The 25,859-nt window shown below is 40.5% G+C and overlaps 2 protein-coding genes across 2 annotated transcripts; both read left to right on the plus strand.

Moving 5' to 3' along the window:
- Window positions 1-1,761: 1,761 nt before the first annotated feature.
- On the plus strand, window positions 1,762-8,725 carry stub1 (STIP1 homology and U-Box containing protein 1). Its single transcript, XM_061028292.1, has 8 exons — window positions 1,762-1,912; window positions 2,705-2,920; window positions 3,082-3,280; window positions 3,685-3,850; window positions 3,974-4,049; window positions 4,172-4,228; window positions 5,583-5,699; window positions 6,954-8,725. The coding sequence occupies exons 2-8, from the start codon at window positions 2,807-2,809 to the stop codon at window positions 7,077-7,079; spliced, it is 855 nt and encodes a 284-aa protein (XP_060884275.1). The 5' UTR covers window positions 1,762-1,912; window positions 2,705-2,806; the 3' UTR covers window positions 7,080-8,725.
- Window positions 8,726-9,380: 655 nt separating this feature from the next.
- LOC132955441 (C-reactive protein-like) lies at window positions 9,381-11,321 on the plus strand. The gene is made up of 3 exons (XM_061028294.1): window positions 9,381-9,515; window positions 9,988-10,066; window positions 10,191-11,321. The coding sequence occupies exons 1-3, from the start codon at window positions 9,513-9,515 to the stop codon at window positions 10,799-10,801; spliced, it is 693 nt and encodes a 230-aa protein (XP_060884277.1). The 5' UTR covers window positions 9,381-9,512; the 3' UTR covers window positions 10,802-11,321.
- The last annotated feature ends 14,538 nt before the right edge of the window (window positions 11,322-25,859 follow it).

Consider the following 25,859-nt stretch of genomic DNA (forward strand, 5'->3'; position numbering starts at 1 on the left):
GGAGGATGACGGTTGGGGTATTGGATAAGGGGAGCGAGGATGGGGCAGTTTAAATGTAAGCACTGAGTGCTTCAAACAGCATTCTTGTTGACACTCAGTATGTAGGCTTTCTATTCTGTTAACAATCCTATGCAAACAGTCACTAATCCCTCCAATTATTCCCAATTATGCCTCTGTGATTCTGGATTGTTCTCACCAAATACCTTGCTGTACAACTTTGAATGAGAAATAACCTTTTTAGTTGAAGAGGAATACACTGGCATGGGCAACATTTTAAGGCTTTTGTAAAAAAACAAAAAGAGGGTTTTATAATATAAAGAAGATTCTGGCAAGTGAATTAGGCTACAAAAAAATTGTAAAGATATAATTAGAAAAAAGCATTAATTAATGGTATTAAGTCATCAATTTTGGATTTGCATCATTCCTAGTGATATATACTGTTGCTCTACATGCATATCTTTTTATCTTCTTCAAAACATAAACTACTATGAAATTATAACTATTTTCCAAATCTGATGCATAGTGGGAATTTTTAAACAAGAGTCATAGTTTTTGCGAGTGATTATTGTAAATACAGGCCTGTGAAATTTTTAGTGAACACAAGGAAGGTTTTCAGTACGTGTTGGTTTGAAACTTCTCACTGATTACAGTTTCATATCTCTGAATCTAAACTTGCAGCATTAATGTGTTTCGCTTCATTAGTCTGTGTGTGTGGTACTGAACCCCTAAAAGTTGTGACTGGGGTTCTTAAATTGGATAGGTGGGTGTTCTGGGGGGATCAGGGGACCAGAGTGGCTGAGATGGGTAAACACAGCTGGGGACACACATCGCTGGTGGGTCTGCGTCTCAACGGCCCCCTTCACACATTTATCAGTGTGTTTGCTCAGGGGATGTGCCCTAATCTTCACACGCTGATCTCTGTGCGGAGCCTCCATACAGGCTGGGATGAAAGTGACCCTGGCCACAGTCACAGGCGTGTTAAGTCCTCCATGGCTAAACTTGCATGTTCTTCTCTTTATAAAGGCTGATAAAGGTTATCTGTGGATCTGTCTGTGTGTGGCTGAAGCTCTCTGTGTGTGGGATGTCCCTGATAATATAAACTATAGCCTTGATTATAATCTGACCTCTCTCTGAACATGCCTCCTGCATAAGAACAGATCATTGTCAAGAAGTGTCAAGAGTTTACTGGCCCCCAGACACAAATGTGCTCCCTAACCTACTTATTTATAAGGAGACACGATTTCATGAAATTACCTGTAACTTTATAATATTTCAGTAGGCCTCATGCTTTCTTAATTGAATATAAAACCCTTTTAAAAAAATATGCTAAGTGCTCCAAGTTTTGTAAAAGTTAAAGTAAAGATTTTTTTGGTCTGTCTGTCCTCTCTTTTTCCTAAGGGGTTTACATAAAAACTATGATTATGGAGCGCCATCTGCTGGTTATCATGTTGTATTGTAGTGCTCACTCCTGTTAAATAGCCTAGGTGTTGGATGCATAGGCTGTAAATATTGGGTTGGATGTTGTAAATTAAAGGCAGTAGGCCAACGGATTGTAATATAATCTATTTAGATATATCCTACTAATTGTAAGGGTTCTTTTAGAAAAGTGCTCACACGGGGGATATTTATAAACTCAGTTTTTAATACTCTCTAGAGGTGTATTTTTCACAAGGCAATTATTATTCTAGCTAAAATGTATTTGTTTGCTTAATTGTGACTGATATTTCTTTTTTTCAGATGAGCAGTAAAACGTAAATATCCTTTCGGTTTCCGTCGCCGGCGCGTAGACGTATGACGTCAGCATAACAACAACCTGTCATGACAGCTCGTATGAGAAAAAAAATATAGAGTAAAATTTGATATATAAATCATACAAAACTGTAAAACCTGGATGCAAGATTCCTTATACACGGTAAGGTTTACATACTACAAATCTCAGTATCAATCCTAATTTACAAGGAACTTGGCAAAAAGGGAATAAACTGTGTAGCAAACAAGCTAACCTAGCATTAGCTAATGTTCTGTTTTATGTTGTGGCTAACCGGCGTTGTAGTAAAGATAAAGGCTAAGAAGACATTTTCAGTCACAAAAAGCAAACGTTCAAGCTTACATTTTCCAATTTTGCTGCTGATTTAGTGACATGTTTGGCGCTAGTGGTTAAAAAACTGACTGGGAAGAACCAACAAAAAGCTTTGACTGATCGAAAATACGTAGCCGCTTTCCTAGCTAGCTTAGCTCGCTAACTAGCTAACAGCACCGATCTCTTGAATCCCCAAAACCAAATTTAAAGACAGTGTCGCCCAGTGTCTACATTAGCTGCTGCAACAAATGTGTTTTAAATGTAAGCAAGACAAACGTATTTTTCAGACATAAAGTTGTTTGTTTACAAAGATTCGTCGTACTGTAGGGATGTAACGTTACAGTTTCACGACAGAGTACAATGTTTTCTGATGGCTGAGCTGCTCATCTAGGTACCACTGATGTCCGTCACATGAATAGTTAATTCTCTGGCAATCTAGCCACCTCTCTGTATTTTCGGGATATGTGCACACTCAGCACATTAAAGGAATTATTTTGGGGTGACAGGACTCTGCACCTCATCCGCCCAAGACGCGCATTGCAGGTGCATTGCAGTTAGTGCAAGTTGTCAATGGTGACCTAACTTTACATGCACCGTCTCTCTGATCCTGTTCGTGAGATCCAGGAGGGACAGGGCATTCTTGAACCTGTCAGCTAGCCAGCCGAAGAGACGGGGAACAGGATAGGGAAGCAGGCCGAGGCGGGCCCCGCGGAGCCGGCGGAGAAGATGGCCGGCAGCCCGGAGAAGAGTTCCACCGCGCAGGAGCTGAAGGAGCAGGGGAACAGACTGTTTCTGTGCCGCAAGTACCAGGAGGCTGCTACATGCTACAGTAAAGCTATTGTGAGTAACTGTCGTTTTAAGAAACAATACCTATAGTGGAATTTCTTAAGCTGAGCTTGAATACATGAAGATATACTTTTGTCCATGTAAAAAAGGAGGCTACTTTGCTGTGCAGTAACATCATTGTACACGAGTATTGTCTGGTATTTTCTGTCTTTCAGAACCGTAATCCGTCTGTGGCGGTGTACTACACAAACAGGGCTCTCTGCCATGTGAAGCTGCAGCAGCATGACAAGGCTCTGGCAGATTGTAAGCATGCACTGGAGCTGGACAGCCAGTCAGTAAAGGCCCATTTCTTCTTGGGCCAGTGTCACTTGGAGCTGGAGAACTACGATGAGGCAATAGGCAACCTGCAGAAAGGTCAGAAGAATTGTGAATCTTGTGCAAGCTGGAGAAGTGTGGTAGTGTGTAGAAGCATCTTGCTTTATGTTGCACAATGTTACTCTTGTATTTCCTCATTTGTGTTTATTTCTGTTTCAACTCTGTCATTCTCTCTGCTGTCTGTGAATTCAGTGACGAAATGCTGAGCCTAGAATCCTTCATTCAAAATCTTTGTGTCATCCTTATGAAATTTCTGGGGCACTTTTTGATCACAGCATATATATGCAGCAAGGCATTACATTATGCTTTGATGGGGTTTTAAACACTAGACTGAATGATTGTGGGATGTTTTATATGTCAAAGTTGTTGCAGTTATCATAATGAAAGAAAACTCTGGAAGACAGTTTAATACGTTTTGCGGTTGTGATGCTTTTTTTCTGCAGCTTATAATCTGGCAAAGGAACAGAGGCTGAACTTCGGAGACGACATCCCCAGCGCCTTGCGCATTGCAAAGAAAAAACGTTGGAATAGTATCGAGGAGAAGCGCATCAACCAGGAGAACGAGTTACACGCCTATCTAACCAAACTGATCCTGGCTGAGAAGGAAAGGTGAGGCTGCTTACTTGTGTAGTAATCTCTTGATTATCTCACTGTAATCAGTCTGTCATGTGGGCATCAATATTATTTTGTCAAAGAGAAGTCATAATTCATCATGACTTTGTATTTATGCAGAGAACAAGAGGAATACAAAGAGAAACAGGACGACAATCAAAATGGAGGCGATGTGGCTAAAATAGCTTCTAAACATGTACGTTAAACAACTGGTTTGTGCTAACTGTGCTGACGTGGTTTTAATTAACACATTTATTTAAAATATACCCAAAATGAATATTGATGAATACGTGCTTATGTCAAATGTGTTCCTCCCAGGACAAGTATCTGATGGACATGGATGAGCTCTTCTCTCAAGTGGATGAGAAAAGAAAAGTGAGTATAAATAATTTACTTATTATTATTATTGAGCATGTTATGGTGTAAACTTGTTTCCATCCATGCAATCATATCCTATTCTAACCTGCTTCTACTATAGGTTGGAGAGGAGTTTATCCCAGCATGCAATGGGCAAAAAGTAGAGACACATCCTGCATAAGATATCTCTATCATCCATCACATTCACCCACACAAACCCATCTTCACCAACAGTGCACACACCTACCTCACACCATCATCTCTGATCGTTGACATGGCAACAAGGGAAATGGACGGAAGCACATTTTCTGATTAGTGTGCAGTTCTGATCACTTATTTATTTCAGATGGTTTGAGATTTTTTTAAATGGTAAATGGACTTAAGCTTATAAAGCGCTTTTCTAGTCTTCCGACTACTGAAAGCGCTTTTACACCATCTGTCACACACACCCATTCACACACTGATGGTAGTGATCACTATGTAGTCCATCAGAAGTAACTAATCACATTCATACACCACCACTGAATCAGCGGGAGCAATTCAGGTTTAAGTGTCTTGCCCAAGGACACAACGGACATGTTGCTCAGCTGGGGATCGAACCCTCGACCTTCCGGTTGAGAGGTGACGACTCTACCAACTGAGCCACAACCGCCTTTTAAGCACATGTACATTCTTTGTTCATCATCCCTGTGTTGTATTTATCTGCTTTCTGTGATAGTTGTAAGGGCATCTGTGAGAAGGCACTTTTACCAAAAGCTAGACAGACCGTTGTGTGTGCTGTTACCAGCCCGAGCTGTTTCCATGGTAACCGCCGGTATTTGTTTGCAAGGGCGTGTAGAGGTTCATTATCCGTCTGTACTTAGTTGTTCCCTGAGCTGAGGTAGACTTCATGTAATGACACCTCACAGACTGGTGTGTGTGTGTGTGTGTGTGTGTGTGTGTGTGTGTGTGTGTGTGTGTGTGTGTGTGTGTGTGTGTGTGTGTGTGTGTGTGTGTGTGTGTGTGTGTGTGTGTCAAAGGATGAATGCCTTGAGGTGTCTTAACTCTTGTTTAAAGAAATATATATTTTCTTTGTCTAGTACCTAAATTTCAACAATTGGGATATAATTATAATATAATATGTGTATTCTCAGCCTGACAGCTTTGTTACATTATTCAATCTAAACATTGTAGAAATTAAGAAATGATGAGGCTTTAAAGGAAAGATGTGTGTATGATTGACAAAACACTGTGTCATTAAACTTTTGGGAACCCTGTAAGCCCAGAAAAGATTTTATTTTGTTAGCTAAATTATTGTTCCACTAGACATTTGTTATTTTATATATGCTTTTTAATAGTTTTACTCTATTTGTATCTACTTTTATCCTTTCAGAAGCGAGAGATCCCAGATTACCTGTGTGGGAAGATCAGTTTTGAGCTGATGAGGGAGCCCTGCATCACACCAAGTGGAATCACTTACGATCGCAAGGACATTGAAGAGCACCTACAGGTAAAAGCAGCAGCAGCACTATGCTTCAGTTTAGAGGTTAAATGTTGAGCTAGTTACCTCTGTTATGGTAATACGTTCAGTTCATAAAGTTATCACTCTCAGAAAAGTATGACCTTCAAACAAGCGAAGGATGAGGAAACAGAGAAGTGTGAACGTCTGTGCAGAAACTCAGTGAACGCCACAGTAGCTGCCACAGTGAAAACAGGAAATGCTGTTCCTGTTAATCTTTCACTTTGCTGCGGCTAAACTTGTTTTAATTTCTCTTGATTATCTCGTACAGTCTACCAAATACAAACCATGCTGTTCCACAAAACTGATCTGTCATTTTCACAACCTTCAGATTCAAAGTCGTTTGTTTGAACAGCATTAAAGCTGAAGCTTAATTTACATTCATCCATTTGACAAACTTTTTGTATAGAGACAAATAACGACACACAGATTTGAGTCTTACAAACAGCTGAAGACCAATTTAAAAAATATCACTACTATTCAATAGTTAAATACGTCACCTATGATAATGTGGTACACTCTCACTCTTAGTGAGTTACACATTTTGTCATTTCTAAAACTGTTCTATCAGTATAAACTTTGATCATAAAAATATAGAATGTCAAAATGATGTCTCACCTGAAATCTAGATCTGTATAAATGAAGAGTATTGGAAAGTCTAATATGGGTACAGTCTTTGATCATATTCAAATCTCACTACCATTGCTTCAATATTACTTGTGTGCCAGTATACTATTTGTTTATAGTGTGTAGTTCCTTTGTTACTTTCAGAGTGTAACCTTGAAAAATACACCTTTCATAAGTTTATGAAATAGTTTCATTGACATATATCACGAGAAGCTAAAACCACAGATGCTAACAGTTAGTGCATCTTCACTACAGAATTCCATTACAGTTATCCTGTCTACGATTCGATATCACGATGCATCATCATTGGTTCCATCTTAAATTTTCTATATTACTGCACATGGCTACTTCATCATCATTGAAGACGAGCTGTCATTGATTTCTAAAGCACTTTATATATAATAACAAAGGGAGCTAATATTCATATGTCAACATAAATGTCTTTAAACTGTTCACCAAAATAGAAAAAGAGAGACTGGAAAATCTACAAGCAACATCGTTATGCGATGATTTATGATGTTCTGTCACTGCATTGATGCTGAATGGTCCATGTTCAGGATGCACAGTAGATTATTTTCAACACCTTCTAACAGTAGCATGTCATCGGCTTCTCTGCAGCGAGTGGGTCACTTTGACCCGGTCACCAGGAGTCCTCTGACCCAGGACCAGCTGATCCCAAACCTGGCCATGAAGGAAGTAATCGATGCCTTTATCCAGGAGAACGGCTGGGTGGAGGACTACTAAAGGGACCCCCCGCCTCCCCTCTCTCCGTCATACCCCCCTCAAAACAAAGACTGGACAACACAAGACTTTAGAGAACAGATCACCCTCTTGCCTGGATAAGAACTTTACACAGCAGTCAAAGCCACATTAAGGACTACCAGACGAGAGCCATATTTCCCTGTCCGCCTCCTCCTCCCCACATTTTATCTTTGCTGTAAAACTTCTCGCTCCAATCTTCTGAGGCTTGATGTTTCAGGCTTGCTTCTCCCTTTAAAGCCCTCCTTCATTCTGCTCTTTCTCTACTTTCTCTCTACGATCACTTCATGTCATTACATCTCTAGGCTTGACTCCTTTCTTTAGTCAAAATAAGGGGCCATGTTCTCAGGTCTCACTCCCTCCCTCTCTCTCTCTCTTTCTCTGAGTGCCACAATCCTTTTACAGCATCAGCATTGCACTCCAGTCTTTCACAGAAACCACCAATATTTAAAAAAAAGACATAGGGTGGTTTGACTTATTAAGATATTGGCCTTTTATTTGGCATTTACTACAGTATTTCTTGATCTTTTTTTTTTCCATTCATCCTCCACTTGTTGATGTATATTTGCTGAAGTGGAATCTAAAATGCCAAAAACCTGTTCTCATGAGGTTGACCAGTTTGTATGCAAGTTTTACATCATGATACATGAGGAGTAGTTCTAGAGGATTAGGTCCCTTCTCCCCACCTGACACCATACTGTAAGGTTTTCAGTAGATTGTAAAGGTTTTTCTTCTTCTTTGCATATCAATCCCAACCCCATTACAGACAATTGAAATGAGTTGAATGTATGAACAATGTACTCTTTAGGTTTGACCTGCGGTAATTCAAAATGTGTTGTTTTTTTTATCAGGACAATGAACTAAGGTTTTCATGAAAAGCGGCCTTGAACTCTTTACAAAAAAAAAGGAATGGAAACAACAGCTGCATACAAATATAACATAAATATAAACAAAACAATGACTGCTCACTAAGAAGAACTAACAGTTTTCACATTGCTGGATATTAATGGATAGTGTTGAAATGTTTGACTTTTGGTGGATGACATCAATCGCTCTGGTTGATGTGTAAATGATCTGTGCTGTCTGTGTCGGTCATAAAGAAATGTGTTTGGGCGTTGTGTTTGGCTCGTGCTGTTTGCCTGGAATGACATCAGATCAGATCATCAAGCATGACCTTCAGTTTATTTTCCTTTTTTAGAGGCAAGAAAATGTCTGTTTTTTCTTGTTGCCTTTTTGCTGTTAATCTGACACACTTTCTCTCCACCTGTAACAGAATACGGTTAGAGCAGCGTACACAAATCAATCCTCCGTTTGAAATGCTGGAAGAGTTACGACCATCGGATCTCATTCATACCTCAATCCAAGCTCATTTTCAGTTCAGCACTATCAGTTTACCTGTTTTCCAGCTGAATGTGCGTCTGTGGTGATTTAGGCCTGTGGGTGTTGTGTGTCGGCGTGCAGGCTCTGTAAATACGTTGCTTGTGTATCTCAGATTTTATTTCTTGACAACATAGGTTTCTTGTTTACTGGAGAAATCCTAGAGCTTGACAAACTGTATTAAATGTAGATATGTTGATAACATGAATGCCTGGTTCTGTTTTCATTTGTCCCCATTAAACCGTGACCTCTGACTTTTGTTTGTTGTCGTGTTTTTGACACAAGAGTTTATCATTAAAGAGATACGGAGTATGATGAACACTGAACTTCTGCTCATTTCTTACAGCTTCTCAGCATTAGGGTTAGCTTAATGTTCACTTTGAGTCTGAGAATAATGAATTAATTTTACTGCTTTCAATTCAGAGAGTGATGTGATGTGAGTGAAATGATAAGCCACTTCTTATGAGAACATTTTTTTTGAATGCATGAAGTTTTACCCTTTAAAGCACAGGTTGATGTTTTTATATCAATCACCATCTTTTAAAGTATTAATTTTAAAGACTCTTACAAGAAACCAGTTCCAGTGCAGTGTGCCCAGTCAGTTAACTATAAGGGTCAGTATGCAGAGTCAACAGAAACTGTTGCAGATCAGATATTTATCAAAGATGGCTAGCATGAACTGAATTTATTTGGAACAAATCTCAAAAATCTAGCACATGGTTTCTGTTATGATTTAGGCGAACTGATCCTTTGAGATGATGTGACAGACACCCAACTACAAAAAAAACCTGCAGAAACATCTGAGATCTGCTTACCAAAGACTGTTCCAACTCTGTAAGTTTATCATGTGATTGAGACACATACGTTTCTGCATCAGTCACACAATAAAGGCAGCGTCACTCAGAGCCTCACACACCAGGCCTTTTGTCAGAGCGTGCTCCTGAGAAGAGCTGACATCACAGCCTGTGCTAGGAGGGAAGAGGACCGAGGCACGTGGTGTAGACTGAGTTAGCAACACAGAGGAACACTGACAACATCAAGATGGTAAGAACTAACAATGTTTTTGTTTTGTTACATAATTTGTTCTCTTATGTGTCGATTGTGTTCTCAGATCATAATATCTGCTTAAAGGTGCACTATGAAGTTTTGTTAGAGAAATGTGAAAGTTGGTGAAATGTACAGATATATGTTCATAACTCTATACACAAACTGTCCTCAGAGGAAAATGTGGTTCCTGTTACACTGTTTGAAGATAAAATGCTACATGAGGATTTATGGTGAGGGGCCTGCAACAGTGACCCCGTAACTCTCCTGGTCGCGTTTTAGCTCCAAACAGTGTCCAGGAACCATTTTTTACTTTGAATAAAGTTTGTGTATTTAGTTCAGAAAATATAACATAGAATTGTTTCACTTCTCCAACTTTCAAATTTCACCACCAAATCTACACAGTGCACCTTTAATATCTGCTATAATATTGTCTTCTGTTGATAACGGATGTTTTTGTGTGTGTTTGTAGAGAGTCAACAGTGTGAAGCTTGCTGTGGTTGTACTTGGTGTTTTTGGATGGTCTATGACACTCTCTTCTGCCACTCAAGGTATTTTTACAAAACGTAACTTGAAAAGGTTTTACTTGTGCTCACATTTCTCCTTCAGATTTGTGTTTCCACACTGATTTTTTGGATTCTCATTAACTCTACCATCCCCGGTGCGTTCCTTTAGTGGGTCTGAGCGACAAAGTCCTGGTCTTCCCTTATGAGACCGACTTCAGCTTCGTGGCCCTGATCCCTCAGAAGGAGATGGGACTGAAGGCCTTCACTCTCTGCATGCGCGTGGCCACCGAGCTCCCAGAGGAGCGACAGATCATCCTGTTCGCCTACCGCACGGCCGACTACGACGAGCTCAACGTGTGGCGCGAGAAGGACGGCCGAGTCTCCTTCTACATGAGCGGTGACGGGACCTTGTTCCACCTGCCACCCCTCACCACCTTCCGCACCAGCCTCTGCCTCACCTGGGAGTCCCGCACCGGCCTCTCTGCCTTCTGGGTTGAAGGTAAACGCAGTACCTACCAGGTGTACAAACCAGGGCACACCATCCGTCCAAAGGGCACCGTCCTCCTGGGGCAGGACCCAGACAAACACCTGGGGGGTTTGGAGGCCGTGCAGAGTTTCGTCGGAGAGGTGACAGATCTGAACATGTGGGACTTTGTGCTCTCTAGGAGCATGATCCAGGCCTGGCACTACGGCCACAAAGTCCCCAAGGGCAACATCTTCGACTGGGCCACCATGGAGTACGAGCTGAGCGGGAACGTGATGGTGGTGGACGATGACTGACTGGAGGTGGAGTCTAATGGGAAGAGGGACGAGGCCTTAGAGATCTGTGTTGGACTGATACTCATCTGTGTCATAGTCCTGCTTAGATTTAGTGTTGTTTTATGTTAAAGTACACAGATCTCTTGTTTACTGTTACACCAAGAGAGAGAGAGAAAAAGGTAAAGAAATTTTAAAAAGAAACTCTATTTTATTTAAAATGCCCTTCCAACTCTTGGAGTTGTTGTACATTTTAACTTCTTGAATATTTTCTCTGATTTTGTTGGGATTAACTGGTAAATACTGAATAGAAAAGTTACCAGATGTATCCACTGGGAGGCACTCTAGTTCACATCAAACAGACACTTGAAGCAGTAACATATCTGCATCATTCTAAGGGATTTGGCATCGCTTTGTAAAAGGATGTAATAATAATAATCAATATTTTATCAAAATCTATGAATCTATGGGATGGAGATCAAGCAGATATAAAAATGGTAAATAAGTAACATGATGTATTTAAGAGCACAGCTTGAGAAGCTTTTTAGAAGCATTTTTATAATAGAAGACAACGGTCATCATAATGTGATGGTTTACAATTAAATGTTAAAATACAAAATATTGTGGAGTATTTAAGTAACATTTATAACACGTTAAGTACATGTTTGTTTGTCCAATGACACTGAGGATATTTATTCCTCCTGTAGACTTCATGATTTAGCAACACTGACACAACTAGTCATTATCATGTTTAATATCCATGGCTGGAAAGTTGCCTTTGGTTACTCACTCATGAATTTTCCATGTTTTGACTGATGTAAAAACGCTTTTGGGTCTGAAATAAAATCATGCCATGATGTGCATCACTAATAATGTTTGTAATTAAAGAGAATATTTCTCCTTTGAACTCTCGCAGATTACTTTTTAAAATCTACTTCTGAGACATTTTAAAGGAGTAAAAGCTTCTTGACATTATTTAAAATGTGGAATTATTCCATTTATTTTATTTAATCCTTTATTTGAAATTTAAATTATTGCACAATTTTGGCTAGATCATTGACCAATCATTGCTTTTTAGTGATAAAGCAAAAATGAATTATGATCAGAAATCAGATGTAGGGTGAAGGTGAACACGTTCTTTTTTTTTTTGCAATAACAGCAAATATATATATAAAAAAACAAGTTAACAGAATTACTTAAACTGTGAGGAAACCTGAACATTTATTGATCTGTTTTTTGGACTCATACTGCCACCTTAAATGATTTTTAAACTGCTTTGATAAAATGCCTTTTCAATGAGGATCATTTTAAATCTCTAGACTGGAAAGCTTTCCCTTCTTTGAGGCCTTTTTTTCCCTACATTTCTATTTCTCATAAAGACATAAAAATTCCCTTATGTCCCTATCTGCATTTTTTTCTTTTTCTCCCTCTATGATCATCTTTTTTCCTTTCTTACCAAGTCTTACTATCGTATTTTTAGATTGACACACCTAGATGGTCTTGTTTTAGATATTTATTATCAAGACAAATCCTTGAACTGAATGAAGGTGAAGTTTACTTTCCTTGTCTTGATGAGCAACTTTAATATAATATTTCTGACTTGAATGTGCTTCACAGTGCACATGTTTCTCAACATTTAAAGGTGGTTAACTTCCTGGATCCACATTTTGAATATAGATTTCAGGTGCTGTTATTATGCACCATCCCTTTGTGCTTGTTCTTCCTTAGATTTCTTTCTCAGAGGAACATTTTTCTTGTCTAAATGAAGGGTCTTAAAGTGTCCTATACAGATCATGATATATATATAATATATATGATAATCAGATCATTAGAGAAGTGTTTTGTTTGTATTTTTGAAATATATAAATAATATACAAATTGTGATGTTGTGCAAGAGTGTGCAACATTTTCTCTTTTCACATTCTTTAGTTCTGCATCCTACACACCTAGTTCATAAGATAGCTGGATGTGCCAACATCTCCTTTAGATACAGAGGTAAAACAGCAGATTTGACTTGGAGGATTATACATTTCTTGCAGCTCGAGCTCAGATGTTCTAAATCAGACTGAACCTCCTCTCTGCCCTCTTCCTGTCTGACCTCCATGCAGAGATGAGGAGGGAGAAGTTTCCAGCGCACAGCCCGTGTAGGCTTCCTTCAGGGTGGGAAAGTACTGCATTTGTGTGTGTTTATTCCAAATCAGCCATTGGCTCTCTTGAGCAGCTAAATAAGGAGAAGGCTGGGACGACGAGTTCTGACTGCGGGTCAGCAGCCAAATGTTCCACCTTCTTGGATGTTGCAATGAATCAATCGCAGTGCCCACTCACTGTGAGGTAACACCTTTATGGACCATCTGCCCAGGCCTGGCTTCTCTAAGCCCTCTGGTACACACACACACACACACACACACACACACACACACACACATACACACACACACACACACACACAATGTCTGTTATTTCCTTCTTTTTGCATCTCTGCCTAAGAGGGGAACTTATTCTTCATGCATGCAAAACCTCCCACTTATAAACCTTTTGATTGGGTGGGTATTTAAGTTTTCCTGTCAATGTCTCTTTAATTTTAAATCATCTTTGGGTTCTGCCCAAAAAAATAATAACAGAGCACTTTTTTTTCTTGTAAATTGAATGTAGATAAAATAATATAAATATAAAATCTTCTCCCTTTCTTTGCAGAGATGCTCTTGTTCACACACGCTCCTGTTTGTGCACCACAAAAAGCTCTGTAGGTATGTAACAGAAGGACTAAATAAGTGTCCTCTTCACAAACTGGATAATTATTCCCTCTGTCTTTCTCTATCGCATGTTTTATCCAGCCGAGCAAACCGTTGCAGGGCTCCTTGTCCCGCTCGCGGACAGGGGCCCCCGCCAGTGTGGGCCTGTGAGATCTGCATATTGGCCTGTGGTGGTTTTGAAGCAGTCTGAGGCATGGCAACCCCGCTGTGTGTACTGACTGTGTGTCCGTGCGTGTGGAGCTGGTGAGTGTGTTTTCCACACGAGAGGAGATAGACGGCGTGAGGGAGGCCCCGTGTGAGCCTGGGCGAGGGGGAGACAGAAGGAGGGCCGTTCTGGATTCCTTCGAGCAACTCCAAATAGATTTCCAGGCAAAACATATTTGCATACGCTAAGACAGTGCTACAAGCTATCCGAGTGAGCCGTGGCATGTGTGCATTGAACAGATGGATAATTTTTTTAAGAGCTTTCTTGCAGAAATTTCAGCCCATTAAGTCGAGATATTGGACATTATTCAAACATGAAGCTCACAAAGAAAAAACAGGATCAAGTTGCTCTCGGTTAGGCACTTGATAGATCACAGATTTATCTAAGAATGAAAGAAAACGTGCATGTTTTTAACATGGAATAAAGGGATCCATGCATTACCAAATCTAAGAGTGAAAAAAAAAACAGCAGCTGGACTTGAACACAGCACAGAAACTTAACTGAGCTGCAATCACAGCAAAAAAAAATCCACTTTCGAAGTTAACCAAATAAAAAGATTACAGTTTGTTAACTTGTGCTATTTCATGACACTCATTGGTATGCTTTAAGCAATTGCAAAAACTTTAGGATATTTCCTGATCTGAATATTTGTGCTATAATTTTGATGTAGAAATTGTCCTGGGGCAAAAATTGGGGACAAATTGCAATTTCAGAGGGATGTAGTTAACACATCTTGTCATTTCTATAAAAGTTAAGCTTATACGGTCATCAGCTAATATCAGCTAATATCAAATCAATCAATCTATCTGTGTCTTTATAGCTCAGTGTACAAATCTTATACCAAGACTCTTAACAAATAGAGCAGGTCTACACCGTACTCTTTGTTATATTCACTGATGACAAATATAGCTACAACCTGGATGCCACTTTACTCCTTCACTCTCCTGCTCTCCCTCCCCCTCTCTCTCTCTCTCTCTCTCTCTCTCTCTCTCTCTCTCTCTCTCTCTCTCTCTGAGCTTGTAATGTGCCAGTATGCTCGCTCGTCCTCCCCCTCTGGGCTGTATGAAAAATTCACCAGGCCGTCCCATTAGAGTCAGTCTGAATCAGGGCACCGGCGTTATAATGGCCACACACACCACAGTTTTTATCAATCCACACATAGCAACGCAAATGTTGTGTTTACCAAACAAAAAAAAAATCACAGCAGATGCCATTTTCTTTTTTTGCTGCAGGTCAGGTCAAGTACACACTGCACATACAGATGCACGTTGAGAAGCAGCAGCAGTCCTGTAGTGTTCAAAACAGATGGACTTTACCCTTTTCAGTCTGGGTTTTCACACTGATGGTGCGAGACCTGACCTTTACTGTGTGTGAGGGTGAGGGCAGTTGGCTCGTTACAGTGCGACAACACCTGCAGGCAGAACGGCCGACACTGTACCGTCTACCTCTGAGAAACCTGCACAGGAAGACTGGTCCATAAAAACAGTGAGGGCCAACAGAACCCAAGGAAATTGGGTGGGTGGGGGGTGGGGGATTCAGTGTTTAGTGTGACTGTGTCCAAAAGATGAAGATTCAACTGTAATTTGACTCTGAAGCTGAAATTTTAAACAAAAAACATTACATATAGAAAGTCAGGTTTTTTTAATACTCATTTGGAGTCCCAGTCTGTAAAATAAGTTATGTTGATTTCTGTGATCCTGCAGGAGTTTTTCAAGTGGAAAGCACTATCAGCTGTTTAAATGTGCGATATTTATGCCTCTGTGACATTTTCCCTTCAATACAGTATGAATGTTGTGAAGGCATAACGGAGTGGGAAGAGTGGGGGGTCAGCACTGTGTGTGTGTGTGTGTGTGTGTGTGTGTGTGTGTGTGTGTGTGTGTGTGTGTGTGTGTGTGTGTGTGTGTGCACGATGATGTGTGGAGCTCCCACTGTGTCCTGCTCGAGCTTCTGCAATGTTGTACGCAATGTGAATTCACAGACTGGGACATTGCGGAAACAATATAAATGTGGAATCTACGCCGTAGCATAGGCCGTAGGTAAATGTGGCCCTATACCAAAGCAGAAGCCCACCTACGTAGCCCGTCGTGCACGTCCTCAAAAATGAAATTACGCAAGCCCTGTGATTGGTCTACATTTTCCTGAATCTAAAACATCGGGAAACAGAGACTAATTATGACGAGAAGATAAATAAATGTTCTTTGTATCATGAACGTTACTTTGTTAAACGTAGGCTAATATAGTAGCCTGAGCTAACAATGCTGACCAGTTGAACATTCTGTCCACTCCTTCCATGTTTCCTCTCTCTTTTTTTTTGCAATAACTACAGAATAATCAAATTCTGCCCAATATTTATCTTCTCCAACTCCAACTTATACATGCTCCATTAGTCGCCATGGTTTCCGGAAAACAAGCAGCAGAGAATGGGGCTGGACCAGAAAGTAGCGATACAACTAGAACAGATATACTGTAAGTTTCAAAAGCTACGCAGAGACACCAACACATAAGTATGTAGCTCTCACAATGGCCTATAGGCAAAGCAGAGCTTCATTACGGCGCTGTGGCAGAATTGCACAAAGAAAGAGCTTAGGAGAAAAAAAAGGTTATAGTGTCTTCAGTTTGACTGAGCAACTTTATATTTTTACTAAAAGTGAATAAATACAAATACATGTTTCTTTGTGTATTAGTAATGATGAGGGAGGAATAATATTTATGGCCTTCCTGAATACAAATTGTTTAATAAGAAAGTTAAAAAGGTCTTTGTGACATTTGAACACTGTATGTATTTGAAATAAAAAAATGGTTTGGTCGGACAATAGGCTACTCATATGACTAAAATATACAAAATGAAAGAGGTTCAATCCCACTACCAACTAAAAGTCAGACAATTTTTGTCTCTGCTGCTTTCATTTTGAAAATCTTTTAGAATAAACTTGGAATACAATAAAAATAAAAACCCTAGGCTAGACTGTTACGTTATGTAATTTAAAATATTGTAATCCATTCTGAAATTTTAAGCTAAGAGTTGCTGGTTTCAGGCTCTGAAATTTAAAAATATTTTAAAACATCTTTTTTACGTTTTTCCACGCAAAACGAAATAATGAATTTAATTTGTAACTTTCTTTTTTTTCATAATGCTGTTCTTCTGTTTTTAAAATAATGTATCCCCCCCTGTGGAAGCCTTTTCATCTTGATGTGATGTCTTTTTATGTAGTTTGATTTATTTATTTTTTAAAGTGACACGGTCCATGTTATATTCATGACAGTAACACAGTGAGCAGGGGCTTAGAGGGATGATTGTCTGACAAAAGAGGGAGCCAATCTGAAGAGAAGTGAAGATGTTGTCCTGACACTAAAGTATTGTGAACAAAAAATAAACTGAAACAAAACAAAAATCAATCCAGATGTCTTCACATCCATCTTGGTGCCCGCATGCCAGTTCTAAGCAGTAAAAGAGAGTAAAAGAGCAAGGGGCTCTGTGGTTGAGTGCGTTGTGGCTTTTAGCAGTGAATTCCCCTCCGTCGCCTCTGGGCTGGCCTCTCCTGTGAACATATGAACCGTGCCACAGCGTGTGGTGCTGCGAGACGCTCCATGGCCTCCTGATTAAATATTACAGGCCTCTAAATGGATGGAGATTAGCCTCTGTGGGAATGTTAGGGCTTAATTTACCCCCCGGCCATGTGTGTGTGTGTGTGTGTGTGTGTGTGTGTGTGTGTGTGTGTGTGTGTGTGTGTGTGTGTGTGTGTGTGTGTGTGTGTGTGTGTGTGTGTGTGTGTGTGTGTGTGTGCAGTTAAGAAAGTGAAGGAGAGGTTGTTGAACATGGTCTTCAGTGTAAATGGATGCATGTTTCAGCAGTAGAGAGGATGTGCTGTGGTTTCATGGAGTGAAGGTTCCTGCAGCAGCTGCACAGGATGTTTTGTTGAGCCCATCAAAGTCAAGATTTATAAAATTTCAGCTTCTGAAGTTTCACTTTTAGCATTTTAAGTTTGAAAAAAGAGTTTAAAATTATGAAAACGAGTTATTCTGTTCACCACAAACTCTATTTCTCTACAAATCTACAAACTCATTGAAATCATTGAGTCCGTTTACTGCTATTAAAGGAACAGCCTTTATATTAAGGATAGGGGGATAGGGGGCCCAGAAGTGAGCAAGAATACAGTCACCAACTTTCCCATGTTACCTGTGTTATACCTACATGTAATATAAGAAAGATGAATAAATGCATACATGGATCTGTACATATGTGCATGCATGTTTTGCAGGCAACTGTTTGTTTTGTATTTAGCTGTTTTTCAGGATTTTTTAAACATGATTCATCAACTTTCTAATTGTGTTGTAGGAAATAAATCCTTGATTTATTCAAATAGCAAATAGCGCTATAGGTTTGTTTTGAATGCTAATAAGCTGGATAATGTAATCAGTATATCTGAAGTGTATACTACTGAAAACAATTGAATGGTTTTCAGTAAAAATGTTACATAGATTAATAAAAATATTAATAACTGGTTCCCAAACACATTAAAAGAACGATAAATCAAACATATAAATGTTATTGATGCTATTAATAAAAATTATTATATTAGGAAAGGGAATTTTAAGCTTTTAAAGTGAAAGGTGTATGGTTATATAAAGGCTGCATTGTGGAGCATGTTTTCTGTTTCCCACATTTATAATTAAGATGAATTAAGTCTTGATATGTGTCATTCACTGTATTAATATAATTAATCGTATATATATATATATATATATATATATATTAGCTAAAAGATCAAATGTCTCTTTTGCACTTCAGGCCTCCCATCACCACATTCAGTGGAAATCTTTCCACTTTGTCCATAACTGTTTATCGATGTAAAAGAATGAAATCAAATGACACAAGAGGAATGAGTGACTGTCATTTAAACAGCAGGCTGTTTTCTGTGTTCTGTTATGCCATCTCGACATCCGTTCTGAATTATTGATCACTTGGTTTTGTAGTTCACCTCGTTTAAAATGCTTTTAAGGACGTGAGTGCGTGTTTTGAGGTCTTTGCATGAAAACCCGGAACTTTATTATTTATAAACACACATAACCTTCATGGAACGAGGGATTTTCTTTTTTAATCATCTGCGATACACTCTCACATTCACTGAGCATGGCTGCAGTCTGATAAACATGTGTCTTCTTCTGCAGAAATGTGCATCAGATGTATCACTGCAAGGCCTGCGTTCTGTTCGTTTTCCTCTCTTACCGGACAAACACATCCATCAAACACACGCCACATATGTGTACAGCATCCTTAGACAATGACAAGTGCACCCACACACAGAAACTCAGCACCCTCTCACACATGCACAAACACACACACACACACACACACACACACACACACACACACACACAACCACTCTGCGCCACTGGGCAGGGACTAGCCTGAAAGATTGAAAGCAATTAAAACTATCATCTGCAGTGGCTCTGGGCAGGCCTGTGGCTGCGAGGGGGGAGCTGCCACTGTGCATCAGCCTCTCAGTCTCAGCAACGCGCAGCGACATGAGAGGGAGAGTCGCAGCCCGCACTTAAACACACATACACACACACACACACACACACACGTACACACACACACAAAGAGGCCCCGACACACATGTAAGCTCGCACAGGGCTTTGTCATACAACTAAACAACACTAAACCACACTCCTTCACCTGCTTCAGTGTTTCTGTGTCTTCTTCTAAAGCTGAGCAAATGATGAAGATCATATCTGAAGTATCAGTGTGCAGCGACTGAGTTAGGCTGTTGTTGGCTAATATTGACATTTCAACGTCATCTGGGTGAATACTCTATTCTGATTGGCTAAAGAGTGTCAATTAATTCCTGACAACTGTATACCTGTGATGTAGTTTTGGTTGAACTGTCTGTATACCATTCTTTATTATTTCATTGATCACATATCAGTCTATATCTAAAAGTATCATATGCAAAAGGGATGCAATCAAAGCCACCATAAAATATGATTAGGATGATTACTAGGTTTTTTAAAAACCTAAGAATAGCACTAAGAACCCCTGCACACCAGAGAATGCTGCCTGACACACACACCTCAGTAAACACACTGCCCCCAGATAGAACTGATACTATTGATCATATAGACTAAGTGATCATCTCACATCCCATTCACTCTGTAACTCACTATAGACAATGGTCCACAATGAACATGACACACATGACCTGTTATGTGTTCCAGAAAATGTTGGTGTTGATTTTGGGAACAAGGACATTACTGGTTAGCTAGTTAGTGTTGTTGGTTTACATACTGTTAGTCAACTTAACACAGTCTTATTGACTCTGAATCTCTTTCTCAGCAGCACTTTACTGTCATCCACATTGTTCTGCTACACAACAAACACCACACTTCCTTGTTACTCATCACATGTCCCGTCGTTAGCCAATCAGAGGTCAGGATGATTAAACTCAAGCCATACACAGAGGTAGATTCAATATAATTGGGTCAGTTACTAGGTGCTACTGCAAACATTAAAACATGTAAATATATCAATATTAACTTCATAAACTCAAATATGTAAACAGTTCACTAAATGTTAACTTATTTTTACCTTAAATACACGAATTAACTCAAATATATGAATTTACTTCACTTTTAAATCTTACACTAGCATACCTGTAGCCTGCATACCGTTAACTTTCTACATCATGAGACGAAGAGGTGCGTGAGCTAAGTCTATTTCTTGTTGCTAAGACTTTTTTATGTATTGAAGTAATGAACACTGTTTCTGCTGCATTAAAGCCTGATCTCCCATTAGGTTTAGGCCTGAAAAAATCAGGTAATAGTCAGAGCCTCAGGCATCACAAGGAAAAAACAAATTCATCTTATTTAGCTTAATTTTGAATGCAAAAGGATAGAAACAAAAATGATGGTCTTTTTCTTTTTTTGGAATTTGTTAGGTGACTACAGTCTGAGCAGCACACCCCCCTCCAAAGTGATCATTATCAGTAATTCATGGATGCAATGTTGTCCATTAATTCCTGATAAAGCACTCCTCATTGGGCATTATCCCTCACTTAAAGTAAGAACATTGTATGGATTCATAATGTGCCTGCCTGAAGCACAAGTGGCCGATGTGTCTCCAGAGAGGAAGTCACACAAACAGGGTGGAGGGAAACATGTGGACAAGATGCCTTCAGTGCCCCAATAAATGTTTGTATTTTCTACGTTCATGTGTTACATGAAAAGTCTGGAGCGCCTCGGATACATTCCAGAGCGAAGAGGAAATGTTGTTCCAGAAAATGCTTCATTGTACAGACACACACACACCTGGACACACACGTCCCCTCCATGTGATCTCATTAAATGTAAAGTACTGTAACTCCAAGCTGTTTGGGACAAACTTGGAGCAGTTTACCTGCGTTCAGATCCCTGGGAATGGTGGCTGTCTGCTTCTGTCTTCACCGACCCTTAACAAGTCTCCTCAGGACAACCACGCGACCATTATCAACTACTGTTACTTTTCCCCTCTCTCTCTCTCTCTCTCTCTCTCTCTCTCTCTGTCCTCTCAATCCGATCAGCTCTCCACCTGTCACTCTCACTTAGTGTCGACATTAGCACCGGTGTTTTCCTCATCCTGGTTCTCTTCACCCCTCCCCCGCCACCGTCTCCCCTTGGTGCGTTTGACTACATATCTCCGATATTCAGCCCCTACTTAATTTGACAGGCCCCTGTTTTGTCAGTCTGACAGGCCCAGAGCGAGATACTAATAGGCCACAGAGACCACCAGCAAAGGCACCAGCCAGGGAGGCCCCCGCGGTGCCAGTCCCCATCACACTCCACATCTCTCCAGGCCATGCAGGCAAGATCGAGGGGGTCAGGGGTGGCCGTGCTGTCACACCAAGGCCACGGCAGACTGGACCAGGCCTCAGTACTGACACCCGTCACTGCTCCACTACCACACACACACACACACACACACACACACACACACAAGAGAGCGAAAAGAGCAGCCAGTGGGGGTATCGAGGAATCTAATGACTGCGCCTGCCACTCACAGCCATCACTGCAGTCGTCACAGAGATGGAATGAACTCCACGCTGTTTGTTTGATGGTGCACCGTGGTGGAGCAGCTGGAGACAGAGGAAGCTTATCGATGTTTGTGTGTTTTCCTTTAGGCTGCCTGTCTGACTGTAGGTGATCTGCTAAACTCTGATCATAATTGGAGTTGGAAGGGGGTAACCCTAAATTTGATTCTTCTTTTCTTTAGAAAAGAGGTGAGGGGTGGAGACTGACAGTGAGCACTCGTCGCCCTGTAAATGGTCTTCAGCTTTTCTAGTCTTCTGACTACTCAAAGCTCTTTTACTCTGCAGGTCACACCTACACATTCACACACTGATGGTAGTGATCACTATGTAGTATCATCCATCAGAAGTAACTAATCCCATTCATACACCACCACTGAAGCAAAGGGAGCAATTCAGGTTAAGTGTCTTGCCCAAGGACACATCGGACATGTTGCCCAGCTGGGGATCGAACCGTCAACCTTCCGGTTGGGAGATGACGACTCTACCAACTGAACCACAGCCGCCCCACACTGTAGTTTTTTGTGGTGTGTCCGGTTCTATCGCTACCCGTCGGCCCCCGTCTGCCTTTTTTTGGCCGATTCGACATGTTGAATCGGCATTGGTGCGGTTGGTGAGAGGAATCACTATGATTGGAGGTTCGGAGGTTTCATTTAACTCCAGCTCTCGACACATGTTTGGGAAAGCCCCTTGAGCATGCCACTGTAGTATCCATGCTTTTGTTGTGCCCTGAAAAAGGGTAAAATGAATAAATGGACTCAAGACACGATGCTTCCTCTGTCAGCATCATGCAGAATGAGGCATCGCGGCTGAGAGCTCCCCCTTCCGGCCTCGGCAGGCATAACTAATCGCACATGCATTATCGCTTGATAGACATTACAGGTAGATCACAGATTCATAACTCTTGGTAGACATATCTGTATATTTCAAAGATTTTAAACAAAAAACTTGTTTTTAAAGTGTTTTAAATCCTTCAGACTGCATCTGTTTTAACACTGATATCTTTTACAAATTATTAACCTTAAATGAACTTCTACAATTGTTTTATGACATTTTTTACAAGAATTCAATGTTTTATGTCACTAAAATCATATTTATTTCTCCATGAATTTATTTATAACTTATCAGTTATTTCAAATAAATTACACCTATCACACTTTCACCCATTAGTGCGGTTTCTCCTCATTGGTCTCCTCCGCCTCTTCTTTTCTTTTTCCACTAAAAGACCAAGGGCTGACAACGTCAGCGCCCTTTTCTACTTTTTACCAGACATTATTCTCCATTACACGTAGCTTACCGATAATATGAGTGGTGACCGACAGCGGTGTGAAAATGGTCCTCTTGTATCATAACAACGGACTATCACCCCCTGCTGGCATGGAGAGTTATTTCCTCTCACGAGCAGAACGTCCATGGTGGTTGGCCGTCGGCTGTAGTCTTTGCGGTGTGTTCAAGTGCAACTTGCAACAAGACAAAGGCGTTGGGAGACCGCAGTTGGCCTTCGTCACCACTAGCTCTTTGCTGCCTGCTTGGTGTGTCAGGGTCTTTAAACAAGAGGCTAGAGGAGGGAAAGTACTTAAACAACTTTTATATAGATTGCCATGACAATTGAACAGACATTTATGGAGCCCAGAAAATGCACCCCATTGATGCCACAATTTTTAGTTTTCAGTAAAATATACAAAAAAAAACAGCTACTGGAAGCATAACCATGATATTAGTTGCATGCCTCCTTTCCCAAGACATTTCACTTTTTTGTGCAATATCTTCATGGTGATAGTTGGTGTTGCCATGTAACTCTCCATTATCTGTTTTTATTTGTATTTATGCTATGTACATCTTCCTGTTTGTCGGCTTGCTTGTTTCAATTAAAAAATTATTGATTAGTTGTGGGATTGGCAGAAACATTTTTCACAGCCACTCATCTCAGAAGATTTATTTTATTTACATTTATGTACCTATACAAAGGCATTAGGGTTGCTGGGAAACCTTTAATTATTGTTTAATCAAATGTAAATAAATAAATAAAAAAGAGTTTCAGGACTCAGGAGATGTTTTAACTTTTATCATCATAGTGCTGATGTCACATAGCGCTGTCTGCAGACAGGGAGACAGAGTCTTCTAAACATACTTTAATAATTGGGAATAAAATGTGGTCAAAAGCAATTTGCAAAAACTCTAAATGATCACTTAAACATCCATAATATCTGAAAAATGTCCATCTGTTGAAGAAGATAACGTGATATAATCCCTAAATGCACTTTAGGAATTGATTTCTAAACTACTGTCAGAACTCATTCTGTTCACGTCGAGTACATCATTCAGAACAAACCCTAATTATTTGATTTATGACATTTTTAATCACAATTTTCAGACAATTTGATTTCAGACTTCCTGTAGGCTTTTATAACAGTGTGAAGAGAAAAGTCAAACTGCCAGTTTGTGCAGTGTCGTCTTTGATTTGGACTGTTAACAGGCGCTGTGACAGAGAGAGATCCAGGGGACATACAGACTAGGATGAGAGCCAGAGACAGGGGGTCTGTTGGGGGGACTCCGGGGGTCTTTCGTTTAGTGAATTATTAAGGTTTACTAATACTTCATAAATCTCCTCTTTGTCCTGTCCATTACCAGCCTGTCACATCCTCTCGCCGCTCCTCCACTGACTTGCTGGTTTCATCTTAATGACAGAAGTTAAACTGTGTTCTAGAGGAGATGGAGGATGAGGAGGGGAGGAGGGGTGTGGAGCGGTAGAGGAGGGGTGGGGGACAACAGCACTCTGCAAGTAGGCCCCAGGGCTGGAAGGCTTGGTGAGAGTGTGTGTCAGTTCAGATTGTGTGTGTGTGTGTGTGTGTGTGTGTGTGTGTGTGTGTGTGTGTTCTCTCCAGTCAAAAATTAAACAAATATGTGAATTTGAAGACGATGAGTGAGTGACTGGATCAAAAACAGGAAGTCAATGGTTATCAGTCTGTGCTTTCTCATCAACTCCCCACGCATCTCCACCACCAGCTCACTCCTTCACCCCCCCCCCCCCCCCCCCTCCATCTCTCCTTCTCCCAAAACAGCAAACCTTGCCTCAGTGCGTGCCTGGCGGACTCTCTCCGCGGTCTCGACAGCCGAGCTGGTCGTTGCCCCGAGCGCTGAGGAGCTGTCGCCTCTCGTTAGTGTCGCTGCGGCGACCCGGAGTCCTGCCTGCCTGCTCCTTGATTAGAGGGTGAGGTGGATAGTGTGTGAGTGTGTGTGTGTGTGTGTGTGTGTGTGTGTGTGTGTGTGTGTGTGTGTGTGTGTTTAGTCAAGTAGGAGACGGAGGGGGTCATAGTCGACTTCCCTCCTGCCCGCAGAGCTGCTTTTAAAGATCAGTGATTTGGTCAATTGGCCTGGCAACTCCAATCCCACGGAAGGTCATTGATGACTCAATGGACCAGTCAGCGAGGCAGGCTGTCGTGTCACTATGTGTGTGTCCGCTTCTGTGTGTGTGTGTGTGGCAGCTACCAAACCCCTGAAAATCAATGAGGGCAAAATCTATAAAAATATGATCGGGATGTCAGAAATTCCACCAGATCATCCAGGATTGTTCAGAATTGAAATCTAATTTGAATTACTGCAACATTAGATCAGGTTAATCTCATGGATTGTGTTAGATTTCACAAACAGATATGTTTACATAACAATGGATATTTATAGGTGGCTTTCATTAAAGTATATTCTATGTGTTGTTAAGGTTTTTTTAGTGGTCTCTTTGCTGTTTACAGTTTGTATACTTCAATTTTATTTGATTTTTTTCTGCTGTATCCTCGGAAAATTCTGATTCAGTGTTTCATTATCCTGTAAAGCATTATCAACTATGTTTGAATCAATGGTGGGATGCATGGTGCAGTGTCATAAATACAAATCATGTGAGAGGAATGCCTCTGGTTCGATTCCGATTGCAAACCTTATTTACTGTCTGTATCTGTCCCGTTGCCCTGTGCAAAAGACAAATGGTTCTATAAAAGTCAAGTTGAACTTTGACTATTCACAGTCAGAGATGTGGTCGATAAACTGAAATAAGGTGAATAAAATAC

The sequence above is a fragment of the Labrus mixtus genome, chromosome 21 (assembly GCF_963584025.1).
Source record: "Labrus mixtus chromosome 21, fLabMix1.1, whole genome shotgun sequence".
NCBI classification, from domain to species: Eukaryota; Metazoa; Chordata; class Actinopteri; order Labriformes; family Labridae; genus Labrus; species Labrus mixtus.